The sequence below is a fragment of the Lagenorhynchus albirostris genome, chromosome 1 (genome assembly GCF_949774975.1).
Source record: "Lagenorhynchus albirostris chromosome 1, mLagAlb1.1, whole genome shotgun sequence".
Classification (NCBI taxonomy): Eukaryota; Metazoa; Chordata; class Mammalia; order Artiodactyla; family Delphinidae; genus Lagenorhynchus; species Lagenorhynchus albirostris.
In genome coordinates this window covers 126,247,196-126,273,447 of record NC_083095.1, presented here as the reverse complement: position 1 = coordinate 126,273,447, position 26,252 = coordinate 126,247,196, and the positions used below count along the sequence as shown (strand labels likewise).

General features: G+C 42.6%; 2 protein-coding genes across 4 annotated transcripts in view; one reads left to right on the top strand and one right to left on the bottom strand.

Moving 5' to 3' along the window:
- Positions 1 to 1,581: 1,581 nt before the first annotated feature.
- On the bottom strand, positions 1,582 to 14,058 carry FEM1B (fem-1 homolog B). Of its 2 annotated transcripts, XM_060153033.1 has the most exons (3): positions 13,146 to 14,058; positions 4,439 to 5,319; positions 1,582 to 4,216 (listed from the first exon to the last, which is right to left on the bottom strand). In XM_060153033.1, exons 1-3 carry the CDS (start codon positions 13,391 to 13,393, stop codon positions 3,684 to 3,686), a joined length of 1,662 nt encoding a protein of 553 aa, XP_060009016.1. In that variant the 5' UTR covers positions 13,394 to 14,058; the 3' UTR covers positions 1,582 to 3,683. The 2 variants fall into 2 exon arrangements, with proteins under 2 accessions (XP_060009016.1, XP_060009006.1); XM_060153023.1 differs by having other exon boundaries at positions 1,582 to 5,319.
- The window catches only part of LOC132522427 (ceroid-lipofuscinosis neuronal protein 6 homolog), an 81,166-nt gene continuing 68,521 nt past the window's right edge, over positions 13,608 to 26,252 (top strand). For both annotated transcript variants that reach the window (XM_060153045.1, XM_060153056.1), the window contains exons 1-3: positions 13,608 to 14,304; positions 20,459 to 20,524; positions 22,732 to 22,808. In XM_060153045.1, the coding sequence (XP_060009028.1) occupies positions 20,471 to 20,524; positions 22,732 to 22,808 (131 nt within the window). In that variant the 5' untranslated portion in view covers positions 13,608 to 14,304; positions 20,459 to 20,470. The remainder of the gene's footprint in view (positions 14,305 to 20,458; positions 20,525 to 22,731; positions 22,809 to 26,252) is intronic.

Here is a 26,252-nt window from a genome sequence, read left to right as displayed (position 1 = left end):
CTAGTTCCATCACTGGCTGCTTCTAAAACCAGCAAACTAATCCAAGGTCCAGCAACTCATTCCTCACCCTGCCCCATTCCCCCAGAAAGAAATGCTTCTGCTTGAATAACCTAAAGTGGCCTTATTCCTCAAGTAGCTGCCTCAACTGAGATGGAGACTGGTGACAGGGTACTGTTCCCTTGGGATTCTGATTTTCAAAACCACTTGCCAAATGCAGAGCTGACACTCACAGAGCTGCTGCCCCCACATCACATTTTACTTCAAACAGTGCTATCGTGCCTAAGTTTCTCATGATTACAGTTATTAATCAATGATCAGGGTAACGCAGTAAAACCCTTCCCAGAAACAAGCAAGACCAAAGTTTGCTTTTTGGTTTGTTTGTTTGAACCTGAAGGTAGCTGGACTGTGGCCTACTAGAGAGCAATCCGGGGTAGACTGAAAACAATGTTGTGTCAGAATTCTTATGTCAAAATTTCCTGTCTGATCAGTTGAAGGATGCATTTGCTGCCCATTCCTTGACCTAAATAGTTACCTAAACTCAAGAGTTCAATTTTACCAACTCTTGAGTGCAAAACCCACCCAAGGGTTCACATGGTTTGCCCAGGCATTCATCCACTTGGGCCTCTAGTTAACTAAATTTATATGACAATTACTGAGCAAGACCAAGGAGTTTTGATGGAATTTGTAATGTTATCAAGGAACACATACAATCTAAAGCATAATTCTACCAATAATAAACACAAAATGACAAAAGTGGCTAAAAAAATGGCAACAGCCCAGAGTTCTCAGAGAGCTGAGATACAGAACTATCACCTTTCTTATTTATTTTCTTAAAAAACAAAACAAAACAAAACTTAAGTTTGGGAAGGGTTTGGCTAAACAGATTTTAAAATAATTCTACCAAAAAAAAAGAAACAGGCATGTAATCACTTGTTTCAAGAATGGTTTTATACAGGTGTTTCACAATACATATTTGGATTCGTTTCACAAGACAGAATTAGATCCTTAGCAATATAGTGCACAATGTACCGCTATACCATAGTTTAAAAAAAAAAAATCTCGGTTACCATTAGCAAAGTTCATAGTCCATTCCACTGTCTTCAGATTTTTTCTCCAGCTTTGTCAGCATTTCAATCAGCAGTTTTACTCTCTCCAGCATTTAGTCCTCCCTTCTCAAAAACACTGAGTGTCATTAAATTTTGATGTCTGAATATGTACAGATAATCATTATCCTCGTTTTATAAGTAAGTAATATCTAAAATAGTTCTCGTCCTGGGTAGCCAAAGGGATGAAATGGTTTTTAAAACATGCAACATTATCTGATATTTTAAGTTTTGATGTTTAAAAATCATATGCATTAATAATGGAACCAAGGGCTTCCCTGGTGGCGCAGTGGTTGAGAGTCCGCCTGCAGATGCAGGGGACACAGGTTCGTGCTCCGGTCCGGGAGGATCCCACATGCCGCGGAGCGGCTGGGCCCGTGAGCCATGGCCGCTGAGCCAGCGCGTCCGGAGCCTGTGCTCCGCAACGGGAGAGGCCACAACAGTGAGAGGCCCGCGTACCGCAAAAAAAAAAAAAAAAAAAAAAAAAAAAATGGAACCAAGTAAATACCAATTATCATAGCTATTCCTCAGACTGTCAAATAAACAGGCCTTGAAGTCTGAAAAATACAGGGTCTGATCTGAGCTGTGAAAAAGGCATGATTCACTCACCTGGAGGATGAGCATTTTCTCTTTCATGAGAGTTGCCAAGAGCAAGGTATAGTAGTTCCCTGATTCATACCAGGAAGATCAAGGCCAGTAATTTTCAAATTAGGGCTCATTCAAATACCTCCCTTTAGACCATCCTAAAAAACCTTCCTTGTAAAAATCTCAGGTTAGGAAAACAGAAATATATTACTATGACAGAGTTTACCATCAAAACATTCCTAACTGAAGCAAGAAGACACGTGAAGTATAACTACAGCACAGTAAAATTATCTCGCGTTCTTGGGGGAAGAAGTTTTTAAAGTACCCCCATCCATTCCCTCCTATCCTTCAGAGTGTTTCATTTCATGGGGTACCTATTTTATTTAAGGTCCTAGGTGCTGATTTTGGCTTAGTCATTATGTTTTATACTGATCCGGCTGCAACCTTTTTCTTACACTTCACAAAGCAATATCCATACATAAAATGTTAACTGAAACCTTACCAGTGGTTTTTGTTGTTGTTTTTTTTAGTTTATATCTGATGTTGCTGCATCATTATAATGCTTTTCATTAAAGAAAAAAAGCTGCAGGTCTTCACTTACAGTACCATGCACTATGAGTAGCTAAGGCATTCACTTGGCACTAGAGAGAAAAATACAGATATAGCTAATTTTATTTTCTTTATCATTTTTAACATTGAAAGAAATAGGTGTGTACCCTTTACTTGAATTTCTGTGATGCTTAAAAGATAATCACAGAATATTCTTTTGACAGTTTACAATGTTGCCATTAAAACAAAACAAACAAACAAAACCCATAAAGACCTCTGTACAGCCTGTCGGAATAAGCGACATTTTGTGGTTCCAAAATTTGCTGCCCTCAGGCAGAAATATCTTTCCAAATGGCATTGAGAATTATTTTTATTATCAAAAACATTTAATTTCCTATACCACACTAGTGATTTTTCTACTTGTCACAGACTGAATAAAGTGAAAAAATTAAAAATATCCCAGTTCCTTTTCATCTGTCATAAAAACCTTCTTAGGGAGGCACAAATAATGCCCTCTGGAAAAGTAGTTTCCAATTTTAAAAGATACCGCACAAGAGGAAAGGGAGAAGGGGACAAAAGAAGAACATATAACTATATTGTGACAATTTGTTTCCTAAGAGAGAACACAGCATTCATAATTTTTACATGTCTGTGAGCTGAGTCAAATGCAGACTGCTGCAATTTAGATTAATTACATTAAAACAGAGACTTCCACACATTTTAGAGTCCAAGCCCAAAGGCAAATAGTCCATCAATATTCTCTGAAAAGTTGCTTAAAGATTTACTGCTGTATATGTACCACCCAGCATAATTCAACAATTTCAATGGATTTAACTTTATAAATTTGTAACTATTATTAAGTTAGCACATTTTTCAGATTAATCTGCAGTTATATTTTTAAAAATCCTCCTGACGTTATAATGCGTTGATCTCTTCACATAAATAATGGAAGAGTGAAAACTACCTAGAGCAGTTTGGCATGTGCAGAACATCTAGATATTCCATTACTTTTAATGTTCCTTTTCGTTGTTTTTCTTCATGATCCTCAAAACTGCTGCAGAGAATAACATGCTGACACAGGCTTAACAGAAATACTTTTCTAGGCAGTTTTTTTTTAAACATTATCAACTTCAAATCATAAGGGCCCTTTTTACATAAACAAAAAATTTTATATTCATTCCTTAAAAAAAAGAAAAATAGTTAAGTGACCAATATCCAAACACCTTAGATTTTAGTTACACCTAAACAATGTGGTTTTGTTTAAAGTGTATTTGAAATCAGTAACCATATGAGGCAAGAAGACCAAATACAAAACTAAGGAAGGATGAGTAGGGAGGAAGGGTAGTGGAAAGAAAAGCACATTTTATGAACACATAATTCTATTGTCTGTGATTAAAGTCCTTTACTTTTTAGCACCACATTAAATGATTTTACATATCCAGTCACTTAATGAAATCCAACAAACTCTTCAAGAGTTCTGGGGATCTGGTCTTGGTAGTTAATGTCATTAGCCCGAACTGCCCGGGCGGCCAGGCACTTGAGACTCATCTTCATTTGAGTTTTAAGTAGTATTTCTGATACCCCAGTTGTACTTTTGTCTAGCGGAGTCTTATTCTGTTTATTTGTCATGTCAGTGTGAGCGCCAGCTTCAACTAGGCTAATGATGATAGAGTGCAAGGTCAAAAAATCACTGATGGGCCTGTTGTACTGAACGATAATGTGAAGGGCACTGTTCCCTTCATTGTCCACAGCATTCACCTCAGCACCACAGTCCAGCAGGAGCTTTGTGACAAGCGCGTTTGGAAAGCTGCAGACATCATTGGTGTGGAAATCATCAACTGGGGTATTCGAGTTGACAGCTAGATGCAGCAAGGTGAAACCTTCACGAGTTCTGGGATCAAGGTGAATCAGGTTGTAGATCTGCTTGTTAATTTTGCACTGATCTTCTTCACTGCACTGCGTTTTGGTGGAAATGCACACTAAATACAGAAAAGTATAGAGATTACATTCATAATTGTCCATAGCACTGTGGACGTCAGCATCTGGAATATTTTTTACTCTGTTCATACTTTGTTCTATTTCCAAAACACTGCATCTCAAAACACATTCTATGTCTGGGGCCTTCACAGTTTCATTCAAATGTATCATCTGTGAAAAAACTTGGGCAAATCGAAGAAGATCCTTATGGGTGTTCCTGTTACCTTTCTGTCTGAGGTGCAGGGCATGAAGCCACAACTTGATACACTGTTCGAACTCCATGTTATCTGCATAAACGGCTCCCCTGTAAATGATGGGATGGGAAACATCAATGTTGTCGGCACCTAAAATCCGTTCCCGAACTATAAGGCCTTCCATATGAAGAGCATCTCTGTCTTGCCGAATGGATTCCAGTTCCTGAGGATTTCTACATTCAGTTCTATTCCCATAGGCATGGATTGGTGGGAGAACCTCTTTCTCAAGAATGTTATCACCATCTTGAAACCTCTCCAACATAGCTAAATATAAATAGTGGTATGTCTTCATGATGTCATAGTTCTCACGGTCATTTGCAAAGGAGGCACCCAAGAGCTCCAAAGCTTCAATCCGACTTCTTCGGTCACAATCAGCATGAGAGAGCAACAGTTCGACAACATCAGCTTTACAGCTTTCAGCAGCTACTTTTAATGGCGTCATCCCATGGCCGTTCACTACTATAGCAGCACGCCATTTTATCAGCTCCTTCACAATATCTATGTGCCCAGCTTCAGCTGCAAAGTGCAGTGCTGTGGCTCCACAATGTGCTTTAGCATTTGGATCAGCACGTTGTTCTAAAAGGTATCTGACCACATCAGTGTGTCCTTTATAGGCTGCAATCATTAGGCAGGTGTTGTCATACTTGTTGGCAATGCTGATGTTGGCATTATTTTCAACCAAGTATTTCACAATGTCCAATCTGCCATCAAAGCATGCTGCCCGTAGCGGGGTTGAGTTAGTTACTGTGGTATGGTTCACGTTGGCTCCATGACTGACTAGAAGCTTAACAACTTCAAAATGTCCTGCCCCTGCTGCACACCAAAGAGCGGTGGCACCATCAATGACATACCTATTCATGAAAAGAACGAACAGTTAGAAAATGGAGGTTACCTGCCCTAACGTAAATTTAAAGGATGTATTCATTTACACTGACCCAAAACCTCAATCTACAGAGCGTTAGTAAAACATTAGTTTGGCTGAAAATAAAATCAGGTAATTTAAGTAAAGCACTTTGCATAGTACTTGTACCTAGTATGAGCTCAATAAATGTTAGCGACTGTTGTTATTACCAAAGTATAAAAACTAAAAAAAGAAGAAAAAACGAATCACTGACTTGCTACTAGCAAAAGTAAATAAATTTCAGAAAACAAAGAGGAAATGTATGGAGTTTTGTAACTTCTTGACCACCAAGCTGATTCACTGGCTCTTAGGAGCACAGCATGTTCCTCCCAGCACCCCCTAGGTACCACAGTTTCATTGAGTACATCAGTGAGAAAGCCACCCCAATCTCTGCATTAACATTGTGTTAGAAACTGCTTTAGGAAGAAAAGTATTTAAGCAGATAATTTTTCCCTAAGATTATCTAAGCTAGTAAGTATTATACTCTACTACAGCAGTGAGAAAGAAACAATTACTGCCCCAACATGCATGGTACAACCTTATAACACAGGTCAAATTCTATCTCCCTTGAAGTGAAAAAGAGTACAATCCACCTGGATTAATATAAATACCATAGTTTAACCGCAATTATCAATACCATCTATCACTTCTGCTGAAAATAAAAGACGCACTTTATAAACATGCAAGCAATTACTTCTTCAGTTTCAAATAATGACGCAAAATGTTTATAAGCAAAAGCATTCCCGGTAACAGTGACCTATGGGGTGACCTATGGCGGAGGGTGTAGGATTCACTCGGATGAGGCTTAAAGCTACTAGAAATGTACTATATTTTGATCTGGGTAGTGGCTACATGGGTGGACATTTAGGGGAAAAAACTCATCAAACTGTACATGAAAGATTTGTACATTTTACTGTATGAAAGACATACCTCAAAATAAATTTGAGACTTCTGAAGTTTCTTTTTAAACTTCATCTTTTTAATGTCATTTAATCGTTAATTGATTTTTTAAACTAAAGAATGAATCAAGAAAATAAGACATTACATCAGTTGAAATGTTTTAGTGGTTGCCAACTGTACCTTTTGCAAACAATTCAGTTTAATGAAAATTCACTTATTACATTTTTTATTGTCATGATTATAAACACAAAGTTCAAAAAAGTTTTCTTTCACTGTCAAAAAAATAAAATTTTCAACAGCATCAGAAAATACCAATATCTGATACTAAATCTAATGAAAAATGTACAAGACTTCTACATTGAAAATTACAAAACATTCCTGAGATAAAGACCTAAAGAAATGGAGAAATATTCCATGTTTATTGTTTAGGAGATTCAATAATGTTAAGATGTCAGTTCTCCCCCAAAATAATCTACAGATTCAATGCAATCCGAAACAAAATCCCAGCAGGGATGTGTGTGTGTGCACATGCACAAATGCGTGCATGCATCCACATATGTGTAGATATTGACAAGCCAATTCTAAAATTTATATAGAAATGCAAAGGGGGACTTCCCTGGTGGCACAGCAGTTAAGAACCCGCCCACCAGTGCAGGGGACACGGGTTCGAGCCCTGGTCCGGGAAGATCCCACATGCCGCGGAGCACCTAAGCCCGTGCACCACAACTACTGAGCCTGCGCTCTAGAGCCTGCAAGCCACAACTGCTGAGCCCACACGCCACAACTACTGAAGCCTGTGTGCCTAGAGCCTGTGCTCCACAATAAGAGAAGCCACCGCAATAAGAAGCCCGCGTGCCGCAACCAAGAGTAGCCCCTGCTCGCCGCAACTAAAGAAAGCCCACACGCAGCAACAAAGACGCAACACAGCCAAAAATAAATTAATTAATTAAAAAAAAAATGCATGGCTTCCCTGGTAGCGCAGTGGTTGAGAGTCTGCCTGCCGATGCAGGGGACACGGGTTCGAGCCCCAGTCCGGGAAGATCCCACATGCCGCGGAGCGGCTGGGCCCGTGAGCCATGGCCGCTGAGCCTGCGTGTCCAGAGCCTGTGCTCCGCAACGGGAGAGGCCACAACACTGAGAGGCCCGCGTACCACAAAAAAAAGAAAAAAAAAACAGAGGCACTACATTACTACTATAATTTAACTTCTAAATCAATTTAAAGAAAAAGTTTAAATAAACACAAATAGCTAATAAATAATTTCCATGTGCCAAGCACTGTATTAAGTGCTTAATATATAGTATATCTTATTTAATTCTCATCATAACCTTCTCCCAATAATCCTATAAGGTAAATACTATTATTACGCCCATTTTAAAGACATATAACTAGAAGGCTTACATGAGATTAAAAATACAAAAGTACTTTGGAAACTATATAATGCATCAAATGTAAGGAAACAATACATGTCATTGTTCAAACATGTTTCAATTTTAAAAGCTTTTTTTAAAAAAACTTCTTAATATAATCTATCCAAAAAATCAATACATAGTTAACATATAGTTATATTTACATAGTTACAAAGTTTCCTTGCACATCTTAAGAATATTATTTGCCAAGAACATGAATATAAACTAAGTAAAAACTCAAGAAATGTTACATTAAAATAGGCATTCACATACATTATCTTTAACTCTTGCAATAACCATATAAGATAAATAGGACCCCCATTTTAAAGATGGAAAAAAAAGAGACAAAAGTAATTAAAAAATTTTTTTTCTGGCCTCAAATTTCCCAGAACTAATGACATGAGTAAAAATTAAATTACAAGTATATACTTCACTTGGTTTTTATAATCGTTTAATACTTTTCCTGGTGTAATCTAATAATTTCCATTTTCCCTATGGTGATGTGACAGGAGCCTAAAAAAAGTTTCAATTATCTATTTTTATTGAGACAAGTAAAATTTTTTAAATAGTTTATGACAAAATATTCACTGTAGAATGTTACAGAATGACTAATCCTTCAGAAACATTAGCCTTAGTGATTTTTAAATTTCTACATCTAAATAAAAACATTAAACAGATTAAAGGGAATTATAATCCTAACATCTATGACATTTTTTGTCCATAAAATACAGCTAAAATTATAGCCATATACTGCCTCAAAACAAAATGCCAAACACATTTATAACAAAATGAACAGAAAATAAATAAAAATATAATCAAATTAATGCAATATTTACTTAATGCCTATGGGAGAAGCACTATAAAACAATGATCTTTCTAGATTGAGTCTAAAATTGCAATGCAAACTAGCTATTATGTATTTCATCTTAAAAATGAAGAAACTTGGGACTTCCCTGGTGGCTCAGTGGATAAGAATCCACCCGCCAATGCAGGGGGCACCGGTTCGATCCCTGGTCCAGGGAAGATCCCACATGCTGCAGAGCAACTAAGCCCGTGCACCACAAATACTGAGCCTGCGCTCTAGAGCCTGCAAGCTACAACTACGGAGCCCAGGTACTGCAACTACTGAAGCCTGTGCACCTAGAGCCCACGCTCTGCAACAAGAAGCCACCGCAATGAGAAGCACACGCAATGCAACGAAGAGTAGCCCGGGCTCACCGCAATTAGAGAAAGCCCGTGCACAGCAACAAAGACTCAACGCAGCCAAAAAAAAAAAAAAAAAAAAAAATCAAACTTTAATCTGATATTCACCTTTTAAACAAAATGTATGCATCAGATGATGGAAACATTTCACAATAAAAGATAACATTTCTGATCACAAAACTAAACTCATGTATTTCCTGGTTCGATCTGAAATAAAAATGTCTAGTTCAAGCATTTGAAATAGAAATAAAAATTCATTAAATGTAACTGACAGCACTTTATTTTAAACAAAGTCCTTAAAATCATTTATCAGATCATATGTAGTTCCTTGAAATATACACTGGAAATGACTTTCTAAATGAAGCCAAATGACGATGTGCCCCTTACACCTTTCCTCTACCTGGACATTTATTAGAAGTATTAGTACTAGAACTGACTTTAAAAGAGTACTCAACAAAAAGCCTCAGAATTCCCAGGGTCCTGTTCTCCTTCCCATCCATGTCAGCAAACTTCTTCTAGGACAAGAGCTCCCCACAAACTCTGGTACACAGCAGTCAGGCCCTCAGAACTCAAGCCAGCACAGAACTCCAAGGTCACATGACACCTCCCCTTTGTTATGTTCCATTTCTATAACATTCTTAACAGCTTCCCATACTCCAACTAAAGGTTCTTCTTTCATTCCCGTTCATTTTTTTTTAAATGAAATAAAAATTCCCGTTCTTTTTTTTTAAATTTATTTATTTATTATTATTTTTGGCTGCGTTGGGTCTTCACTACTGCGCGCAGGCTTTCTCTAGTTGTGGTGAGCAGGGGCTATTCTTGTTGCGGTGTGTGGGCTTCTCATTGCGGTGGCTTCTCGTTGCGGAGCTCTAGGTGCGCGGGCTTCAGTAGTTGTGGCTCAAGGGCTCTAGAGCACAGGCTCAGTAGCTGTGGCGCACGGTCTTAATTGCTGTGCGGCATGTGAGTTCTTCCCAGACCAGGGATCAAACCTGTGTCCCCCTGCATTGGCAGGCGGGTTCTTAACCACTGCACCACCAGGGAAGTCCCAATTTTTCTTCTTATCCACTCGTCTATGTCAATTTTGGTCGTTACACAGTAAGCCATAAATAAAATAATCTCAAATGTTACTCCTAAAAATATGTACAAGGACTCAAATATCAGCATCGGGCTTAACCTAGGTGGGTGGCACCGTCCCTCTTTTGAGGCTCTATTATGAATATACTTTAGTTTTCTAAGGTATTCTAGATGTTTTTAGGCAGAGTATAGGCTTATTTAAATAAGTTATTTTAATGTCTATGTGTCTCTCTATCCCTCTCTCTCTCTCTCTTTCTCTCTCTCTCTCTCTCTCTCTCTCTCTCTCTCTCTCACACACACACACACGCAGAGTACCATATCAAACCCCATAATTACACAGATACTGTTGCTTAGGATGAAGCTAAGAAGTGAGACTTTTTTTTAATATTAGGCAAATAACAGGATAGGTGGTGAACGGTTTGGCAAAAAATTGTGAAGATGGTACATAAATTACTGAAAATTAGGAAACACTAATCTACTTCAGCCCACAAAGAACCCGTTTGTCCCTATCTGGCCATGGGTCTCAAGTACCAGTGGAATCTAAAGAAGGGGGGTTGGCTAAGTACCTCTCAAAAGCCAGTCCCTGAGGGGTGAGTGAGCTTCATATTATTAACACCTCACTCAGACTAACATTTTCACACTGTCTGGAATGAATGTAAAGTGAAATCATGACATTTGCAAGTAACACCCTCTTCATCTATTTCTGAAATGCCTAAATGACTGGAACAAACTGCAAAATAATCTCACAGAGTGGTGTGAGTGGGCAGAAAGGTGGCCATGAATTTCAATTCTTCTCTTTTGTTAATCTGTAAGCTCCTCGAAAGTAGAAACTTTACATTTTCTTCTACATCTTCCACATTATCTGTGTGGCACAGGGCTAGGCCCATCATAGGCATTTAATAAGTTAAAAAAACAAAACTACTTTGACAGAGCAGCTAATAAATCCATAACTGTAATAATCCATAAACAAAAAAAGACAGATTGAAGAAGCCTCACACAAAATCTCAAATGATAGAAATCTTTGCAATTCCAGTCTCACCAATCTGACTCTTGAAATTTTACACAAGGATCATCAAAATCTGGCCTCCACCTCACTCTAGTCTCCCACAATCTCTCTTAATTTCCCAGGCTTGAACCCCTTACTGAAACTGCACTGAAACATTTGTCATTGCAAGAGCACCATGCCGCCGTCCCTCTTCTTCACTCTCTACTATCCTTTAAGACTGAGCTCAAATATCACCTCGGCTATGAAGTCTTCCCTGATTCTCCCAGGCAAAGCTGAGCACTTCCTCTCCCTGTGTTCCCTCAGTAGTCCAAAAGATTTCTATAACCCTAAATGGCATGGCATCTACACTTACTCATTTTCATCAATTTCTTACCTCTGCCACACACCACGCCCCACCTCCAGCCCCTGCCCAGGGCAACAGACTGTCTTCCTCTGCAGTGGGAACAGTATGTCATTCATCTCTGCACACCCAATCCCTACTACAGAGCCTGGCACACAGTAGGTGTTCAAAATATGTTTGCTTATTGAACCCTTTAATTTCACTGGCCAGTGCAAAATACTGGGCAAGGTAAGCCACTACACAGGCTCAATGCTACATTCCTAGCCATTTCTGGTTCTCTTAATTGCCACCTCAAAACACCTTTCTCTTTGATGGTTAAGAAAGATAAGCAAAGCCTTTCCAAATGCTTTAGAAAACTATATTTTCTCGCCACTATTCTCTCCTAATCAAAACAGGCCTCAGCAAGCTCCTTAGCAGCAGTGTAACCAGCAGCTGTTACTGCAGAGATTCCTATCTCAATGGATGCTTGTGCCTATACAACTGGAATGGTGCTAGAAGTTCAGGGGTCATCCTACTTCACTCCTCTGCGTAGAGAAAAGGCTGTGGGAATGCAGGGAGTTACAGAAAGCACACAGAAGCTAGTAAAAGAAAACGAACAAGAATCAGGTTGCCATCTTTGATTAATATGAAAAAGACCATCTCCTTAACGTCTAGAGAGGTGGTACCAGAGGTTAACCACCACCCGTGGGCTATCATTTCAGTAAAATGTAATACCCTGAAATATTTTCCTGTCATCTAAAACAGAAGAAAAAGCTCTTATTATTTCAACCTACAAAAAGAATCAACCAAAATTCAACAATGCCCTAGTCATCTTCAAGAGGAATTGTTTTTTCCATCAGGTTTTAACCAAGCAGTTTTCAATCACCAAAACTAAAGATACGTATCTTTATGCTAGAACCACATCTATCTCAAAAGAAGAAAATGCTAGAATAGCTTATGTACTGGCACAAGTCAACAAAAACAATTAATGCATCTTCATGCAGCTGTAATCTGTAAAACAGGTTATAACCATCCAGCACAGAAAAGATAACGTCAAACCTGACAATTCTGCATTCAACTCTATCATACCCAAAAATATGTACAATTAAACCTAAAGGGCAAGTTTTAACTCTGACAATATGAATTTTTGAACTCCCCACCTGGAATAACAGTATATCATCAAGCTTCCCCACAACATCACAGAATAACATGTAATTTAACAATGGCATCACCTCATCCTACACCAGGTCCGGTGCCATTTTCACAGCCAACACATCTACCCCCAGCAATGTGTAAGAGTCAGAATCATGTCTTGGGAAGCCTGGCTGCGTGACCACCCCTCAAGAGGCTGCAACTGCTGCTGGTTCTAGGGGCTTATTTTGACATTAAGGTCCCACAACCTACTAAGGGGCTTTATCGGACACTCACGTGAAGGGGTAAACATTGGGTGGCCAAATAACTCATCAAACAAAGGTCTTCAACGTTAATTGCTGACCTCGTTAATTTCTGATCTCGGTTACAACCCCAGTACTGATACAGTGAAAACCTGAAAAGGCTGCTACCTCCTCCATACTGCTTCTTCACAAACTATCTAGTAAAGAATACAGAATACCTATTAGGTATCAAGACAGAGGGTGTGGCTATTTACCTATAGAGGGAATAAGGGGTAGGGGCCAATGAGGATGAGCAGCAAAACATGGGATGGAGTATTCGCCCTAGAAGATGAAGTGGGCATTAATGAGGCAGGTCAGGAGGTACAAAATGGGAGAAGTGATACCTCCAAGAAGCGAGAGAGAGGGAGGGGAAGACCCATAAAGTGGTGGGTCCGCGCGCGTTAGAGAGGAGGCTGGAGTTGGGATGTACCTACCCGTCGAAGCGGACAGTGCCAGTCTGCTGAGTCTGCACCCGGTAATGTTCTAACAGCAAGCGCACCACCTTGGCGTGCCCATTGCGGGCTGCGATGATGAGGGGCGTGGAGCGCTGCCCTCCCTGCTGGCTGACATAGCCAAGCAGATAGCGGATGTCGCTTTCAGACCGGTTGAGAAGCAAGGCGGCCAGAGTCAGCACCTTGCCCTCGCTGGCCGCCTTGTATACATAGCCAGCCAGGCCCTCCATGGCCGCTGCCAACTCCAACACCCGTTTGGTCGCCACCGCTGCTGCTGCCTTGCGCCCCTGGAGGCCGCGTTCGCCAGCGCTTCAAACCTGGGCCCTCACAGCCCATTCAACAGGGCGCCGCCGCCGCCGCCGCCGCCGGCGCGCCCAGGCAGCAGCGCGGCCAGGGGAGGGCGGAGACGCAGAGGTGGCCGAATGCCGCGGGGGGCAGGTCAGCGATCCAGGCCGGGCAGGGAGGAGGGCGGTCAGGGCCGTCCCCAAGGCCCCAGACGCCAGCCCTGGGCCGAGGGGATCTCCATGGTGGCCGGGCCTCAGGCTGGACCCCCTCCTTCCTGCGGGCTGCGACAGGCGCGCGCCCGAGCTACGGGTCGCCGGCGAGGTCCCAAGAGGGCCGCGCGCGCCCTGGATGGCGAATGATGGACGCGCTTCACCCGACCCAGCCCGCCGGGCCTAGGGCCTGAAAGTGCTTCTGCCTCCGCCTCCGCTCTGCGTCCTCCCCAGCTGGAGGAAACCTGCAGGCCCTCGCCCACTGGAGCCCAGAAGAGCCAGACGCTGTCTGTCGGTAGCTTCAGAGGTCCACGCCTGGGGAGGCCCCCAGAGAGAGGCGGAACGCTGCGGCCACGGCAACCCCTGGGCTCTGGACGGGGAGGAAGGCGGGCCTCTGCAGACAGGGCTGAGACGGGGAGGGTGCGAGCGGGGGACGGTTAAGTGGGGTGTCTCTTCCAAAGCAGACCGGCCGGCGAACGAGGCCCGATGAAGAAAGGTTCTGCTGCGCGAAGGCGGCCCATCCCCACTTCGGCCCGGGATGTCCTCATTGCCCTTGATGCCTGGAGCTTCCAACTCGCCCCCACTAGGCCCTGGGGGTCCCTAGCCAGGGAGTGGGACAGAGTGAAGGCGCTGAACCGTTACTGCCGGTGGGTTTTGGGGCCCGTCCCGTTTTACCGTAGACATTGCGGGGCTCTTCTCAGCCCCTGTTTGGGGGCCCGGGGAGGGGGGTGCGTGCACCCGGCGGGGTCCGTTTTGAGAACAGGGCGGCGTCTCTGAGCCCCCGAAATGTGGGAGGACTTTGAGGGTCTGCACGAGGCTCTGAGAAGGAACTGGAAGTCCGACCTGCCCTCCCTGGAGAGGAGGATTAAGTGTGTGAGAAAGGTCGGAGAGATGGGGAACTGTGGAAAGGGGCGAGGTACCCTGGGAAGGAAGACGAAGTCTGTGTTCGGACAGACCAGGACTCTAATCCTGAATCTGACGGGACCTTCGGTTTTCTCACAGACCTCACCAGATTGTTAGGGTTTGAAAAGATCCTTCATCCAACGAATATTAGAGATCTACTATGTGCCAGGCTCTGCTTGGCCCTAGGGATTCAGTGATAGACCAGATAGACACAGTGCCCTTCAGGGACTGTGTTGTTGCGGGGAAAACAGACAATAAACAAGTAAACAAATAATAGACAAGACTGGCTGAGTTTGTATCATTACCATTTGCTATGAAGCAAATGAAATAGAGTGATGGGGGGTGGGAGGCGGAGCTAATTTAGTTTGGGCGGTCAGACAAGACCTCCATGACAAGTAAGGAGAACAGGTGGTATTCTAGGCGGAGGGAATAGCTAGTACAAAAGCCCTGAGGAGGGAACAGTCTTGGTGAGTTCAGAAACAAAGGTCAGGGTGGCTGCAGCAAAGTGGGCCATAGGAAGAGTGATAGGAGAGGAAATCAGCAGGGTGCAGGTCATCTTAGGGCCCAGTTACCCATGGTAAAGTGTTTAAATTCTACTCAAGTGTAGTGGGGGCATTTGAAGAGTTTTAAACAGAAAAGTGACAAGATAGAATTTATATTTTTTAAAAGATCACTCTTGCTACTGTGTAAAGAATAAACTGTAGTAGGCAGGAGTCAAAGCAGGAAGGCCATTTAGGAGGAAAGGTTGGGACTAGGATGGTAGGAGTGGAGGTGATGAATCTCATGGGGCAGTCACAGAAGGTATAAGTTCAATATGGAGGTCACTCCCTCCATACACACACAAAGGACAGTATCTACCATAGAGAAAGAGCAAATACATTTATTTGGTCCCAAGGGACCAGGTTGAGCTCAATGAGTTCACATAAATTATTTCATTTGGACCCCACCCTTCCAATCCTAGTTGGTGAAGGCGTCATCTTAGCTGCAGAGCTATTGGTGAGGGTTTGGGCCACTTCTCAGATTTTTCTCTTCCACTCTACAGTACAACTTTACCTATTTTCAGATCTCTATACTTTTTCACCCTTGTTAAACAAAAACAACACTGGAAATCAGAGCTGAAGGTGGGGTTCTACCAGCAAAGTCTCTGAAATAACTGGTGGAAAAGAAGGGGAAGCTGGTTGTTCTCATTCTGGGGCTTCAGGGTTGGAAAAAATTCCAGTTCTAGACAGACTGAGCCAGGCTTTTTGGCCTCTGGGCACTTGGCGGTGACACATTCGGATGTGGGGCCTGGGGGCTCCCTTCCAACTGATTTCATTCCTAGGCTCTACAAAGCAACTAGGCTCATCCTATTCTCTCCCCCTCTCTCCCTCTCTCTCCCTCTCCCTCCTTTCCTCCCTCTCCTTGCGGCCCTTTGCCCTGCATCATTCTTTTCACACCCAACTTTTCAAAGGTGATCCAGACACAGGCCCCTTTCACACCCAGCTTTTGAAGGTGATCCAGACACAGGCCCCTTCTTCCCTTTGGTTTCATTTTCTGAAAGAGACCTGATTCATCCAGCTATTCATTACTGAGTAAGAAACTTTCTTCTGGGACTTTCCTGGTGGTCCAGTGGTTAAGACTTCACCTTCCAATGCAGAGGGTGCGGGTTTGATCCCTTGTAGGGGAGCTTAGATCCCACGTGCCTCTGGGCCAAAAAACCAAAACATAAAACAGAAGCAGTATTATAACAAATTCAATAAAGACTTTAGAAACGGTCCACATCAAAAAAAAAAAAAAGAAAGAAAGAAACTTTCTTCTGCCTTCTCTTGCCCTTTGGAGATGAACTAGGGTTCATCCTGGTGCTGACACCCCAATTTAGTTGTGTAACTGGATGAGTGCTAGAAAGGGTGACTAAACCAAGAGTCATGCCAGAGAGGGGCTCGGAACTTGCACTTCGGGGCCTCCTCCCCCAGATGGGAATATACATCTGCTCCAGCAGCCCAAGGTCAAGAACCTTCTTTATTTATCACAGTTGCCTAGTATAGGGTTCTGGGCTCCTTGGGTTGCTTAATAGCCATTGACTGGGGAGTATTTGGTAGCCTATATTTACCTGGGCTTGAAGGATGATGTTTCTGTGGTCAGGCTGGGCAAATTAGAGACAGGATGTATAAACAGGACAAGGCTGCTTTCCCAAAGGCCAGAGCCCAGAAATAGCTCCTTGTGCTTCTGACCTATTCCCTTCCCCTTTGACAGAAAGCCACTGAGCAAATGATCAGTAGTAAAATGTAACCGAAAATAGTTGTATCCAGATGGAGATTGATTTGCTGATGACAGCAAACTGCAACCTTCTACCTGGACAAAAGACAGGACCAACATCCAGCACTTTTCTGGGGATTGGAGGTGACCTATGAGCAGAATTAGCTGTACCTTCCATAGAATATTCCTTTTTCCAAGCCAAGTCAGCCCAGCCTACAGCTCTTGAATCAATGGAGTTGCTCAGATTTTGTATAAAATGTCATTCAAAATGTCATTTTTCAAGCACCAGTAAAGATACTTGTTTTAGTCCTGTAAGTCTCCCACAGACTCTAATGGAAGAGGATGACTTTTGGTGTTGAATAGATCTGGGTTGGACTCCCTTCTCTGTGGGTTAGCTGTGGCCTTGGGCAAGTTTCTTCATGTGTACAATGGGGGTAATAAATACTTTCCTTGCAGGGCTGGTGTGATGGTGACAGGCAAGCTCCTTCACCCAGCCTCGTCCTGCGAAGGAGTGCCTATCAGTACACATTAGTTTCCCTTCTTCCTAGCTCCCACCCCAGGCATACTTCCATTGTGCCGTTAACCTGTTCAAGAAAGGACTTCCCACCCCATCTGCATTCTCCCTGCAGGATGTGTCTGCCTCTGGACACAATGGAAAGTAAATCCATAGTATGCAAGGGGCTGGGGAGGTTAACTGACAAGAGCTGGGAAATTCCAACAGAACCTCCAAAGGAAGATGTCAAAAATCAGACTGACGACCAGTCTCTCTATTAGCCCAGTTTCAGGGGACTGGCAGCCCACTAACCTTTGTCTCCTCCTCCTCTCTCTCCTAGACTTGCCCTGAAAAGCAGATGTAATAATTGTCAAAGACAAAACCTAAGGTGGAGGAGAGGGGGCAGCTGGTCTGTGTTATTTCCCGAGCCAGTTCACCCCTGCCAGGTTTAGGTTTACCAGGAAAGTAGACTGAAGTCGACATGTGCCTTCTTTCTTCTGACCCCATTCCTCCCTGAATCATGGTACCAGTCAGGTACCCTGGGACTACAATAACAGAACTAACAATAGCGAGCTCATACTGAGTGCTTACCGTGTGCCAGGCATCATAGTAAACACTGTATACAGATTAGCATGTTAAATTTGCGCAAGCCTCTGAGGGACATGCCATTATTACCATTCCCATTCTTCAGATGAAGAAACTGAGATAGAAGTGTTGTGTAACCAGATGTAGAGAACAAACGTATGGACACCAAGGGGGGGAAGCAGCAGCGGGTGGGGGTGGTGGTGTGATGAATTGGGAGATTGGGATTGACATGTATTCACTGATGTGTATTAAACTGATGACTAATAAGAAAAAAAATAGCACAAAGGACATACAAAAACAAAAAAAAGAAAATGCACTGGAGAGCAGGGAAAGATTTTTTTAAAAAAGAAAAAGAAAGAAATGTGTAACTTGCTCATGGCCTCATAACTAGAGTGTGTTAGAATGTCAGGATTTGGATGCTGGATGTCTGACCCCCATGCCCTGACCCTGCTACCAGCTTTCTGTTCCCTCTTTATCCCCCTCTGAGTGGCCCCCACCCAACATGCTCTCTGCAGCTAGGATCTCGGCTGGAGGTCCCCAAGGCTTTCTATGGTCCTGATCACTTCTCCTGGGCTTAGGTGCTAGTTAGCTAATCTGATCATCCATCCTTTGTTAATGGGAGAGGGCTAGAGGAAATTCTTCCCCACCTGGCAATCCCACACACACCTGGACGTTCCTCATTCCTACCCAGAAACACAGGTCCAAATCCAAAGCAAACGCTGTCTCATCCTAGAGATCTTCCTTGTTTTGCCCTGAGCTCTGTACCACTTTATACCTCTCTTGGAACCCTTACCTCTTTCTTTTTTTTTTTAATATTTGTTTATTTATTTGGCTGCGCTGGGTCTTAGTTACAGCACACGGGATCTTTGTTGCCGTATGCGGAATCTTCGTTGCGGCATGCTGGATCTTTAGTTGCGGCATGCAAACTCTTAGTTGTAGCATGTGGGATCTAGTTCCCTGACCAGGGATCAAACCCGGGCCCCCTGCATTGGGAGCACAGAGTCTTAGCCATTGGACCACCAGGGGAGTCCCTTACCTCTTTCTAATAATAACTCACGTCTGTATAGCACTTTGTGGTCTACAACACTTTACCATCCACCCAATCCAGCCCCCACCTCCTAGGCTTCTTAACCACCTTCTGTAACTGGGGTGGCAGAGAGCATGGTGGTTCAGCACCCAAGGTCTGGAATCTACTCTGCCAGCATCCCAGCTCCACCATTTGCTAACTGTGTGATGCTGGACAAGTTGCCTATTTAGCTTCTTCCCTCAGGTTTCTTATCTATGAAATGGGATAATAACAGTGCTTCTATCTGGTCATTGTGAGGGGTAAATGAGATAAACACACACAGAGACACAGAAAAACACACACACAACAACACACGTACACACACAGCAAGCAACTCATTAAGTGTTGGCTATTGTTATTATATCATTGAATCCCCAAACCCTGTGGGAAAAAACAAAGCAAGTCAGTTCTTGTCATCAGTAAACACAAGTTTAAACCAGATAATCTCTAAGCTCTCTGCCAGCTCCATCAAACTCTGATTCTACCATGAATCACGGTTATTTATGGACACATCTTAGTTCTTCTTTGCTGTAGCAACCCCTGAAGGCCCAGCCCTTAATAGAGGGCCTTGTATATAGCAGACTGTCCTGCCTGGTCAGGGTTAGCATGTAACAATAGTCCCTCCCTCATCCAGGCGATGGGAGGAACTAACGAGAAATTCCTATATAGCCTTTAGCACAGTGCCTGGTACTAAGTAAGCTCCTAATAAATCATAATTACTATCGTTCCATCGTACAGTGAGCCTCCCAAACATGGTCCTTAAGAACATAGACTCTAGAACCATACTGCTGGGGTTCATCTTAGTGCTGATCCTGTGAGGCTTTGAGTAAGTTAATTAACCACCCTGGGCCTCAGTTTCCTCATCTGTAAGATGAACACGATGATAACAGCACGTGCCTAAATAAGGTTGTTGCACAGATCAGATGAGTTAATATAAGAAAGGCACATAGATTTGTGCTTGGCATATGCTTGGTGTATGTAAGTGCTTTTTGTCATCGTTTACAAATGAGGAGACCCAGGCTCAGAGACATCAAGTGACATTCCCAAGCAGTAGTGGAGCTGGGATCCAAATCTAACTGAGTCTGTCTGATTCCAGAGCCTCAGTCTTTTTTTTTAATTAATTAATTTAGTTTTGGCTGCGTTGGGTCTTTGTTGCTGCATGCGGGCTTGCTCTAGTTGCGGCGAGCAGGGGCTACTCTTCGTTGCGGTGCACGGGCTTCTCATTGCGGTGGCTTCTCTTGTTGCGGAGCACAGGCTCTAGGCGACTGGGCTCCAGTAGTTGTGGCACGCAGGCTCAGTAGTTGTGGCTCACGGGCTCTAGAGTGCAGGCTCAGTAGTTGCGGTGCATGGGCTTAGTTGCTCCACGGCATGTGGGATCTTCCCGGACGAGGGCTTGAACCTGTGTCCCCCGCATTGGCAGGCGGATTCTTAACCACTGTGCCACCAGGGAAGCCCCAGCGCCTGTCTTAGTATTAGGATATGTTGCTGCCCCAGGTGATCCATGTATATTTTATTACAGGAGCCTTCTCCTATGGTGGAGATCTCAAGAGTGGAGGAGAGTGAGTTGGCACCAGAGACCTCTGGGGTAAGGATGCCCTCAAATCATGGCACAGAAGTGGCTTTTTCCTCACCTTTGTCTGGCCATATGGTTTTAGCGTTCCATCAGGGCTCAGGCCCAGAAGCCCAGAAACATGGCTTCTGGGCAGCACACACACAGGCCTCTAACCTGGAATCTGCAGTAAAACTCTCATTATGCACATTGATGGCACAGGCCCTGGCCTTGAGGCTTTTTCCATTTCTGAGGCATGATTCAGCCCAGGAGACAAGACCAGACAGACTTGAACCGGAGGAAGGAGGGCTTGGTGGTGGATGGAGGGGGAGAAGAAAAACAAACAGAAGTTAGAGCAGGGGAGTCTCTCAGCTGCTGGGCTGCAGGGGGAGGGGGCAGGAGCGAGCAGAGGGAGCCTGCCTGCTGGAGGAGCTGCACAAAACTGGGCCACCCACTGACCAATGTATCTTCCTTGCAGTCAAATTTATTGATTTAAACATGAATCCAACCATGCTTCTGAAGCCCCAGAAAAACACTAATAACATTTCACAATTGTGTAGCACAGTATGATTTCCATAGCATTGCACATAAATAAGCTCAATTTTGAGCTGCTTTTGAAAATAATTGGCTTCTCTTATTGCAAAGCATCACATGCTTATTGAGGGATACTGGGAAATGTTTTTAAGTGTAAATTTAAAAATGTCAGATGTGTATATATTATACCACTAGCAGTAACGTTTTCAGTAAATTTCTAACTAGGCTTTTTTTCTGAGCCTATATACATATATAGGGCACTTAAACAAAATTGGAGGCATACTACATAAAGAGTTTTAGATTTTTTTTCCACTTAACATAAAATCATAGGCATTTTCTAACGGTGCCAAACATTGAGCTATAAAAATCCATAATGACTGCATTTATCAGTATAGAAGTGCCACAATTTCTGTAGCCATGCCCTAATTGTTGGACATTCCAGATATTTACAGAAGTGTAGTATATACCTATAAATAATACTGCCGTGAACATCTTTTTACTTACATTTCTGTCTATATATCTGATCATGTCCTAATAGTAAATTTCTAGTAATGGAACTACTAGCTCGAAGGATTTGAGTATTTTTGAGTACATAGAGCCGAATTACTCTCCAGAAAAGGTATTCAATTTACACTCCCACCAGCAACGTGTGACAATGTACCTCTCTACGTTTTGAGCCAGTGAGTTAGGTAACAAGCATCTCATGTTACAGATAAGGAAAATTGGGGTTCATACAACTAAAAGTCAAACTCTAGTGCCCTGGATTTGGTGCCAGGGCCCTTCCCACTCTGCCTTCTAGACAAGAAGAGCTCTGAAAAGGTTTTCCTGAGTAATGGAGTTGTATAAAATTTTATTTTTATATCCACACTTATTGGTAAAAATATTTTTGAAAATCTTCAGTTTCTTGGCCTTATTTGTGCCATGGGCCCCTTTGGCAGCCTGGTTAAGCTTACCAACCCCGTCTCAGAGTAATGTATTTGTATGCATACAATAAAATACATAGGATTATAAAGGAAATGAATTATATTAAAATATAAAAACAAAATGATGACAGAGTAATACATCTGCTCCTTTATACATGCATTAATGACAAGATCTAGTACTATATGTAGGAGAGGCAGTCCACCAGGGGTCCTGGACATCCTGGCTGAGTTTACCCTTGTGATATTGAGCGGTTTCAGTAGGTAGTCACTTAGGCAACAGACTAGCTTATTTGCTGCTTACTCAAACAAGTGCTGGGCCCTCGGCTCTAAATTCTTCTTATGTAACATAATCTACTACATGTGCTCGAGTCACCTGGCCCTCCACATTGCCCGATGGGAATCAGAGCTCAGGGAAACAGCGCAAATATGCTGACACTCTAGCTACCCCTTTTGCTGTGAGTAATAATGTCTTACATGTGGGATCCAGGAGTTTTGTGTCTTCTGTCCTTATCCAGAAAACTGTGGCAAGCTGACTTGTTAGCTTGCAGGGAGGGCAAAATCTCAGCGCCTTCACAATTCTGACCCTATCTTTCATTTCAAAGTAGTGTTAGGCGTAAATGATATTTTGAGATGTACGCAACAGCTATAATGCAGACTGAAAATACCAGTAATTTTTACTTGTGCAAAAGTCACTGTGGTTTGTTGTGCACATTCGTAGTTGAAGGAAATGCTCACTTTCAGTTAAACGTTTCTGAAAATAAATGGCAGGTTTTTTTCTCATTCAAGTTCACAGATTTTAGGAGAACTCTTGGCTACTGCCACCTCCTCAAAAGAAGACCAGAAAAACCTGTTGATCAAGCAAAGTAAGTCTAAGTTAATTCAGTATTTACTGCAGAAAGGGAGAATAACACCTTGAAAGAGACTTGGTGTAGTTTCTAAGAAGGAGGATTTCAAGAAAGGGTGTTTATAGGATTTGGAGGCCTGGGCTCCAGTGGTTTAAGGTGGTTTTTCAAAGCAAGAAATTGATGGGGAGTGGGCGCAGTTTGTGACATTTAAGACAGTTTAAGATCCGTAGACACAGGAAAGCAGGGGTCTTGAAGCAAGTCTCGTTAAGTAAACTTGGTCATACATGTGAGCTCTTTGTCTGTGTGAGCAGTCTGTGGTCCTGAGAGACACCTGTCCTGTCCCAGATGAGCAAACTATTTGCCCAGATAAATGAATTTCTTGAAACAAACAATTAATCTATTTATCCTCCTGGACTAGAATTTCCTAGAGCGGTTGTGTCATGTTGACATGGGTGGTCTCAGTTCTTATTTAACAAGACCAACTTCTTAGCTTGAAATCCCCTTTCTCACAAAAGTGGAAGCCTGCCTATTTTTACCTGTTTTTGCTCTGTCCTTTCCATACTGAGAGTTCACCGTGTGTGGGGGCTAAATGTTATACTCCTAGATGTGGGGTTCATTTGTTTTCTATATATGTTTACCCAAAAGACCCAGTAAAATATGTTTTTTAATATATGGGGGTATTTATTTGGTGAGGATTCCTTGTGCAGTACACTTTTCCATACATATGTAATACTTGAATAATTAAGGTGTTGGGGTTTTTTTTTGTAATACCCTTCTGTTGACCCAATAGCTGTTGCTTTTTTTTTCCTTTTTGCATCAAAATTCCCAAAAGAGCCATCTGTACTCATTGTTTCTGATTACCCTTTCATTGTCTTTTTTTTTTAATGAGCTTCTTTATTTGGAAAATCACAAACATAAACAAAAGTAGAGAGAATTGTAGAGTACGAATCACCTGGATTCAATAATCATAAGCTCATAGTCAGTCATGGTTCATCCCTACCCCATCCCACACACATTCCCATTGTATTATTTCAAAGCAAATCTCAGACATTTTATCATTTCATCAATAATTATTTTAGTATATATCTTTAAAAGATAAGATTTTTTAACCTAACCATAATATCATAAATCTGAAAAATAGTACCATATTATCTAAAATATAATATTATAAAATAGCATAATACCATAATATCTTAAGATCAACAATTAATTCCTTAATATCATTAAATATCCAATCAGGGTTCACATTCCTAAATGTCTCATAAATGATAGCACATGTTTTTTCATTTGAATCAGGATCTAAATAAGACCATATATTACATTTGGATGCTACGTACCTTAAATTTAATTTAGAAATTCCCTATCCCTCCCCCCCCCTTTTTTTTCCTTCTTCTTTTTTAATTTATTTACTGAAGAAACTAGGTCACTTGTCCTGTAGAGTTTCCTACAGTCTGAATTTTGCTGATTGCATCCCCTTGATTTGTTGTTTAGCATGTTCTTCTCATCCCTATATTTTCTGTAACTTGTTGGCAGTTAGACCTGGTGACTCAGTCAGATTCAGGTTTGAGTGTTTAGGCAAGAATAGTTGAGAGGTAGCACAGTGGTCTCCTATTACGAAGCATAGGATGGATGTCTACTCATCTTTCTCGCTTTATCTCGGTCTCTCTTTGCAACCATTGATGATCATTGCCTACATCCATCATTTCCTTAGTGGTTGCATTATTTCTTCTTTATTTAATAATGAGAATACTTTTATAAAGAGAAACTTCCTCTTGTTAACTATTTAGCTATCCTGACATACAGTTTACATAGAAAAGGCAGGTCATACTTGATTCTTTCTTTTTGTTTTTATTTGTTTGTTTCAAAATAATGAATTGTTTCCCTAGCATCCTCCAAAAATGAACATTACAGATTGCTGGGGAAGTTTACTGTATTACTACAAACTCATGGACTTAAACATATTTCACATGTTTCTGTTCATTCTTATTGACGGAAATACCATTTTTAATCTAGCATATTGTCAAAGATCAAAAAGTTTGAAAACATACAGCACTGGGGTGGCTGTGTAAAATGGTTCAACATCTGTGGACAGCAATTTGGCAATATTTAACAAATTATAAAATGCACATTTCCTTTGACCCAACAATTTTACTTTTAGGAATTTATCCTAGAAATGGACTTACAAGCATGCAAAGTGATGTATGTACAAAGGTATTAATTGCAGTCTTGTTTATTTTAGCAAAAACAATGGAAAGAGATATTTATACACACACATTTATAGCAGCATTATGCACAATAGCCAAAAAGTGGAAGCAACCCAAATGCCCATGGCTGGATGAATGGATAAAATGTGGTATATACATACAATGGAATATTATTCAGTCTTAACAAGGAAAGAAATTCTGACATGACTGCAACATGGAGGTGTTGGTTGCACAGCAATGTAAATACTTGATGGTACTGAGCTGTACAATTAAAATGATTAATTAAGATGGTAACTTTTATATAAAGAAAATTAAAACTGTAATTACTAACATGAATTTTACCATTGATCTTTCTATTGTGCAACGCCAATTTTAAATGCAACTATCATAGTATTTCACTCACACACGGAATCACACAATACAGAAATTACATAATTTGTGAGTTACGGTTTGTCCCCCAGGGGTGCCTTGAGCTGTCCATAAGAGACAAACACAAGAAAGACGGAGGAAGGTCGTTAGGAGGAAAAGAGCCCTCCCAATCCTCCTCCAAGCTCGGAGCCAGAGTAGGGCGCGCTTCCGGAACACGCGGACACTCTCTAGTTAGAGCGGTCCCCCAGGGTGCATCCCTCCTGCAGGGTTGCAGCGAGCGCAGGCCTGCGTGCTGCTGGGTCCGGCTCCTGCCAGCAGATGACCGCCCTAGCCTGGCGGAGTCTGGAGAGGTCAGGCCAGGTGTCTCTCCTGCCCCAGGGCCCCCTGCCCAAACCGGGGCAGACAGGCGACTCCCAACGGTACCGAGACCTCTGCGCCGGTGAAACTCTCGCCCCGGGATTGGGGTGGGCGAGAGACCCTGCGCAGCCAGCCCGGGGAAGGGATGGGCACCATCACACCCCTGACCCTTCCCATAGCCGCGCCCAGAACCCTGCTGGGGACGGAAGGGGGCAGCAGTCGCCGGGCAGGGCCAGGGACACCGGGAGGCGGGGGGAGGCGGGATGGTGCACGAGCCAAGGCTTCCAGCCGCTGGCGCATGCTCCATTGTTCTAGGCGACTTCCTTCTGAAACGCAAATTCAAAGATACAATTAAGGATTTCGAGGCAGTAACAGCACTTCAGAACATGGGACCCTCTGTACGACAGCACCGGCCACACACCCATGCAGCCGGCCCTGGTAGGTAGGGATCGCAAGTCTTGGTGATAACATCTAGAGCTGTGCTGTCCAATAGAGATAAAATGTGAGCCCCACAGGCGAGTCACGTATGTAA

Bases quoted from the DNA above. Each gene is read 5' to 3' on its own strand.
- FEM1B (XM_060153023.1), bottom strand. From the start codon at position 13,393: ATGGAGGGCCTGGCTGGCTATGTATACAAGGCGGCCAGCGAGGGCAAG. The intron at 5,320-13,145 runs GTAGGTACATCC...TTTCATGAATAG, and splicing joins GGCACTGTCCGCTTCGACGG to GTATGTCATTGATGGTGCCA.